This window comes from Charadrius vociferus, unplaced genomic scaffold (genome assembly GCF_000708025.1).
Source record: "Charadrius vociferus isolate BGI_N301 unplaced genomic scaffold, ASM70802v2 scaffold104, whole genome shotgun sequence".
NCBI lineage: Eukaryota > Metazoa > Chordata > Aves > Charadriiformes > Charadriidae > Charadrius > Charadrius vociferus.
Genome location: NW_009648255.1, coordinates 2,502,346 through 2,509,438, shown reverse-complemented (window position 1 = coordinate 2,509,438; position 7,093 = coordinate 2,502,346). Strand labels below are relative to the sequence as shown.

Genomic DNA, 7,093 nt, shown 5'->3' with positions numbered 1-7,093 from the left:
CGATGAATCATCATTTTTTGATGAAGAATGTTTTAAAAGCACAACAGAAGAACCTATTTACATTCATCTACAGATCTGGTGAAGTTGCACCAACTCTTTTGGGAATCTTTTCCAAACTGAGCAAGATAAACTGCAGGGTAATCTCATGCTTATTCACTGCCTCTCACCAAACCATCACGCGATGTTACAAAGCGTAACTGAGCACCAACAGCTTCCACAACAGGGATCGCAGCTGTCTTCCACAAAGGTGGAGAGAAGCTATTTGCTGCCCTCCCCACCCTGCAATTAATTACTGAAGCCAAGATTGCCACCTCGGTTCCACCTCTCCCTGCCACTAGAGGATGCCATCTCCCTACACTTACTGAGGCCCTCACTCCAACCGAAAGCCAATCCTGTCGTCTTTGATAAACTAAAAGAAATTAATTCTCCTTGATAGCCAAGATAGTTAACCACATCATCTAATCTGGGAGTTATTTAGAGTACAGATGGTTAAGCTATCTTCATAATTAACAGAGAGAACAGCAGTTCCTTAAATTTGTTGTTGTCATGACTTCACAAAAATAAGGAGAAGGAAAGGAAAAAGGAAAAAAAATCTAACATCAGCAATTCTGCTCATCTAGCCCATGTCTGTTCTCATATACCAGAGCGCTGGAAATACCGCTGTACTGATGCACAGTGTTTTTATTTGGCCACATGTTTTCAAATGAAGCAACATGACTGCAATTTATCCTCATTAACAATTATCTTGGGGAAAAAAGTAATTTTATGTTCACATAAAGATTATCGTCACTGAGTGCCCCACAGAGTACCTGAGACTCATCCACTCCTTGAGCATAGCATTATGAAAAGCATCAAATTAGAGGATGTTTAAGCAGCTGATCTTCAGCAAACATCATACGCTACAACTGTGGCATCCAGGAGTGATACTTAGCATCATTTCCACAAAAAGATATTTTCAGTGGAAACTTGGCTGCTGGCCACTGAAAGAAAATCCATCTTCAGGGACATATTAGTACAAATTAACCTGCAGCTGCAATACTATAGCCATTAGAGCTTTAATTAATTGGCTTTCAGAAGCGGGAAGCAGAGGCATGCTGAATAGACAGATTTATCTTGGCAACAGACTTCCCTCCCAGCAGGAGCTATCAAAAATACCTTCCTGCTAAAAATCTCTCACCTCTCACAGCAGCACAGCGTATTCACACCAGTACCATTCCCTCTGCCAGGTGAAGGACAGATCCTTACAGGTCTCTAAAATTGCTATTACATTTCTGTATTTATCAAAGTGAGAAGGGCTGCTTTGTAACAGGAATAACTCAGGCTCCATAAAATAATATTTGATTACTGGAATACCTGAATGCCTGGTTATTGATAAGACACATTTTTCTTGGTATATCCAAGAAACCCCTTGTGCTTTTGTGTCTCAAGCCAAGTTGGGACATACAGATTTCTGTATGCTCTTCCTGGAGACATCAATCACCAGTAAATCACCCACACAGATAAAACAATTAAAAAAAAAAACCAACCAAAAACCAAACAACCTCCAGACCCAAGGTCTGTAAGAAAGTTAAAAGCAATCAAAATTTAGGGGCCATGAAGAATCAAATAAATAAGTCTTAAGGGGACTTGCAACATGCAACAGCTTTGAGGGACTGCCAGTCCTCTATATCCCAACAGATCGTGGGCAACTTCCAGGAAAGCAAGCACTGCGAACCCTAACAGGGAAAGGACTACCGCGCAGCGGCAACCAGGCACTGCTAACGGGCCAAATACTTAGAAGAGGACTTAAATATCAATGCTATGTTTAAAGCAGCAACCTCAGTGATCGCATCTGACTTGAACTCAGCTGGCCTAGCAGGCTCCACTCAGAAAAACAACTCCTGCTTATGACATTTATGTCTCAGTTTGGCTTGTCTTCTTCAGCTACCAACTGAAGCACCCAGCTGTAGGCAAAGAAAAGCAAAAGGAGGTAGCAAACGCCCCGTCAGGCAGGCTCCAGGGCCCAGGGCGACTCCGTGCAACACCACTGCTCAAACACAAGCTGTTCTAGCTCCAACAGCAGCTCTCTTCAAAAACAGTCTGCCCACAAGGTTTCTCCCACTGCAACGGGCTCTTCAGACTTCACTTTTTTTTATTTAATCACATTAAGCAACTGGTCTCCTGTAGCAGTTTCAATGTTTGGTTAATTAGTAACTCTCAACAGCAGGCACAAGAAGATTACTGCTGAAGTTAACTCTCAACACTAGCAAGAGGTGGTGGGGCAAACAGCAAGATGCATCACACAAATCTTTGCACCAAGCGTGCATTAAGGGCAAAACCCAATCGCGTCGAGATCAGGCCTGCAACCCATACAGCCCTCAGCGTGGTTCCCTCACGCTCCCGTCTGCCAAGACACAAAGCCCAGCAGTCAGCTGCGTGTCAACAGCCAGACATCGCTGTCTTGAGTTACACACGTACCCCAGGGGGCTGTGCGGGAAATGCAAACCGGCTTAGCACTTCTTCTCTAAGGGTACGTGTCCTCAGATCGCCTTTACGCTCACGGCACAGCACCAGCAGGTCCACGTGCGGCACAGGCTCTCTTTTGCTCACACCAGTTAGCCAAGCTTTTGCACCTGTCCTGGCTAAAGCCAACACCACAGTAACTCAAGAGGCATCGTTAGTCAGCGATGATCCTTAAAGAAGTGACTGCTATCCCACGTAACAACCTGCTACAGTATGTGCCGACTGCCAAATCCGACACAGAACAGTCTAAAAGAAGGAATCCACGTTAGTCTGCTGCCCGGCCTCCACGGAGCGGCACAAGCGGATCTCATCCGGGAGGGAACAGTGGCAGGACCCGCACAAAAACTGTACAACTGCGGCTGATCCTCCTAGGCCTCCCTACCACCTTTTATTATGTGGACATGGGCTTGAAGGAACAGTGACATCAAACTGTCGTTAGAACAAATAATTTTCAGTCTATGGCCATCTGACGTTGGGAAAATGGTGTTACTCATTACTTCTGTGAGCATCCCTTTATGTTGGTATGTTTGCCATTCCATAACTGAAGTGTTTCATAAAATTAATCCTGTATCATTTCTTCCCTCTTTCAAGAAATGCAACCCTCTTCTATTTTAAAAGCTGTATTTTGACCTGGATTAACTTCCTCTGGAGTCTCCCAGTCAAGTCATTCCAGTTCTCTTCTAGTGTATTGCTCATTTCACCTTAGATGGATGTAGTCAATGCAACCACAAAATAAGGCAGGATTTTGTAGGCACAAAGACAACTTACAGCATCTCAGCAACTGACTTGCTGTGGGACATGAAGCAAGTCATACCCGTCAAGCTGTAACACAGCAAGGCATCGGAATGACAACAATGACTAGACGTACCTTTGAGCCATTTGCTGGTCCCTAAAGGGCACACACAAGCTCAGACTTTCCAATGCAAACCAAAAAAACAAATCCGGAACGGGCCCTCAACAGGGAGTAAAGTGGGAGTCCACCTGTGGGAGGTGACTCTCATACCAGAGAACTCAAGGAAGCAAAATTTCTTCAAGACTTACAGAAATTTTTATTGGGGGATGGAGGGAGAGGGAGGACAGGGACAGAAAAGAGCAAGCTAACAGTGCTACAGGAAGAAGAACCGTGATAAAGTTACCTTTAGCTCGGCAGCTGTAGGAATCTTCTCTTCCAAAAACAGCTCCCCAAGTTGATCATCTGAGTTAGCAACACATTCGATCAACTCCCGACGTCTCTCTGCAGCCTCAGCTCTGAACTCCGCTGGAATTTCATCATACCGAACAGTCTGCCTACACACACACAAATAACATAACCACTCTAAAGCAATGCCACACGAATCAACCTTTCAATCACTTACCATTGTGATAACCAGCCTGACCAAGAGAAATTCACCATTCACATGGATATTGAAAGAAAATTCACTTAGGAATATCAACGTGTTATCTTTGATGCTTTAGCAGGAGAGGGTTTCTTCCCACTCACGGCAGCAGTTTGCAAGGATGCAGGATAACCTGTTCAACAACCTCACCCACATCTTATCTTCATCCCAGTAAGCTCATGCCAAACATACGCTATCAGTTCCGTTACGAAGCAAGTCTCCTATTTCTCAGGGTGGCAAGCGTGGCTACCACCCCTCCACACTACTGCAGTTAGCCAACAACTCATGCTGCAGCTGCCCATCGCTAAACCTGACCCTGCAGAATCATTTTGCTCTAACATGGAGAGCTGAAGGGCGATACCTCAGCCCTAGCACAAACCACATCCCTAACTTTCCAAAGAGCAGGCTTTTCCAACTCTGAAGAGAAACTATAGGTAGCATCACTCACACACAGAGTAGCTCCAGCTAAGAAATATGCAAGCTTCAGAACTTACCCAAATGCACCATCAAAATATATAGCTCTTTCTTCAATAAGATCTATAACTCCTTTAAAGTTTCCCTCCAGCCCAATTGGAATCTGAACAAAAGCTGCATTGTGTTTTAACTTGGATCTGAAAACGTGAGCAAATATAAATTAGTTCAAGAGAAAAGTAATTTCTATATATGTGCTCCAGATGGTCTTGGAACAACATCCCATTCCTACAACATCACCACTACCTTTTGTTCTTTGGAGTGTGCCCAAATCTACCAATGCTGATGAAAAATGCCTACTTGCATTTTAACCTGAGTGACTGCCAGCCCTCCATATCCCAACGCACACAGTGAGCAACTTCCATGTGAAAGAAGGCAGGGCAAACTGGTTTCAGATTAATTACCTGATTACAGGAGTCGCTTCTCTCTTAATGCATATTAATGCATTTATCTCCCTGATTAAATTAGGCACAGAAAGACTGCAGGTAGGGAGCAGTAGGACTTCTGGTGTCTGAACTAGAAGCTGTCCAACCCCATGTCATCTCTCTGCTGTGGGCTACAGAACGCTTGCTACCAGGATCAAGGAAAAATGAAAAGGCTGTTTTCAAAGCGGCTCCAAATATAGTTCCATCAACAAAATAAGTATCAAAACCTCCAGTCTCAGTCACTGCAAGACTGAGCTGACACTATCACTTTTTTTTTTCTTGAGAAAATGGAGACTTGTTACAGGTCAGATTAAGATTTAACCCCAAATCAGGTATTATCCTCCAAAACTGCAACTAGCAGACCCCACATGAGAATGCTTTTCAGTATTCTTAGTATTAATCTGCTACGTGAATAGTTCAGAATTATTTCATAAATAATTCTAATTGACAAATACCTCAATTGTTGTACAGCTCTGGTTGGACTAGAGCCCAATCTGTCCAGTTTATTGATGAATGTTAAAAATGGCACACTGTAACGTTTCATTTGCCGGTTCACAGTTATTGTCTGGCACTGAACTCCTCCAACAGCACAGAGAACCAGAATAGCTCCATCAAGAACTCTCAAAGATCTCTCCACTTCAATTGTAAAGTCCACATGTCCTGAGTAACAAAAAACTTTGTTATTCATAGATGATAGAAGGTAACGAGGAATTAATTTCTCATAGCTGAAGAGAAGAGCAACAGCCAAGAGAATCTCCAACTCTATAAAAAGAGCTACATTAGCTCAACTCAAGTGACTAATGAACAGAAAGATGGCACCATGCTCTTTGTATGCATGAAGGAATCCTGATGTGTTCAGAACTGTCATTACCTGGTGTGTCTATGATGTTGATGTTGGTCTCTTTCCACATGGTGTACGTTGCTGCGGACTGAATTGTGATTCCACGCTGTCGCTCGAGCTCCATTGAATCCATGACAGCTCCAACTCCATCCTTACCTTTCACCTTAAGAAAAAAAAAAAGAAAAAGGAAAAAAAAAGAAAAAAAAAAGAAAAAGAAAAAGAAAAAGAAAAAGTTTAGTCCAAGGGAGTTTACCAAGAATTCTGCATGTGCAGGAGTGATGCTTTATATACTGTGCATCATCTTTCCCGCAGTGAAGAAAAGCAGACATGGCGACATGGCAGAATCGCTTGCAATTCTTGAACTACAAACAAGTTTTATTTTTTTTGCAGCTTCATCTGCAACTTTAATGTATTTTGGTCTTCTGAGGATCATTCCTGAAAAAGGTTATCAGAAATCTGAGGTAAATTATGATTCACTGTGAATTTAACATGCTAAGATACCTGACGCTAAAAATTACATCCCTGTGTACCCTGTTTCTCACAGTCATCTTTGACTACATCAAAAGAAACATCTGTCTTCCATTGTACATTTACCATGGAGATGGTAAGGGAGAAGTCAGTCTTGAAATAAAATTTGAAGTGTTCTGAAAGAGGGAGAACACTGCAGTAAGGGAAGAATTACTTTCTATGCCTTTGCCCTCCACTTATCTTTAAAGGGCTATCAGGGAAACCAGCACATTTTTAGGATTCCTTCTCCAGCTTGGCCAGAAGACCCTCACTGGGCACACCAAGCGTCTCTCCTTCACCCCACGTGCTACGTTGTATGTTTGAACGAGTGACAGCAACGTCGCGATGGCTCCCAGCACGCTCAGCCCACAAAGAGCAGCTCTGGAGTCCTCCGAAAACCAACCTCGTGCATTTGCGCTATCCTGCCCGTATAGAAGAGGATTCGCTCCGTTAACGTCGTCTTCCCCGAGTCGATGTGGGCCGAGATGCCGATGTTCCGTATCCTCTCATTGGGAAGGACTCCTGAAGAACAGTGCCTGCAGGAGGTCAGGGGAAACTGAAAGGCAGGAGGAGATGGTCGTTTTAGCGGGGAGCAGATCAAACACAGCGCGCTGTGCCGACAAACACGCTTCCACTCAGACTGCTGTTCTATGGCTTCCGCTCAATCTATGGCGAATGGGTCGTTTAAAGCAAAAAGGCCCTCCCGAGCTCCCGCAGGGTCACCTCAGACCTCTGCACCACGCTGGAAGAAACCAGGCGGCCCCTCCACACCACGTCCCCATCCCGCCGTACGTTCCCGGTCTTCCCTCTTTTCCCTCCGGTTCACTCGACAGAGTGCCCGCCCGTTTTCCTGAGGTACCTTCGGACGGGTCTGTCGTCCCGCCCCCCCGCCCGGCTTCACCTCCCTCCCGCCGCCGGGGGGACCGGGTGGGCCGAGGAACCCGACATCTTGTGTCCGGGCGCCCCCACGG

At 44.7% G+C, this 7,093-nt stretch overlaps 1 protein-coding gene across 1 annotated transcript in view; it reads right to left on the bottom strand.

Annotated features, from left to right (window-relative positions):
- GFM1 (G elongation factor, mitochondrial 1) overlaps window positions 1-7,070 on the bottom strand; it is a 26,497-nt gene extending 19,427 nt beyond the window's left edge. Inside the window, exons 1-6 of the mRNA XM_009884487.1 lie at window positions 7,024-7,070; window positions 6,526-6,733; window positions 5,646-5,778; window positions 5,230-5,434; window positions 4,373-4,489; window positions 3,639-3,789 (exon numbers count right to left, since the gene is read on the bottom strand). Of these exons, the coding sequence (XP_009882789.1) occupies window positions 3,639-3,789; window positions 4,373-4,489; window positions 5,230-5,434; window positions 5,646-5,778; window positions 6,526-6,733; window positions 7,024-7,070 (861 nt within the window). The remainder of the gene's footprint in view (window positions 1-3,638; window positions 3,790-4,372; window positions 4,490-5,229; window positions 5,435-5,645; window positions 5,779-6,525; window positions 6,734-7,023) is intronic.
- Window positions 7,071-7,093: the final 23 nt, after the last annotated feature.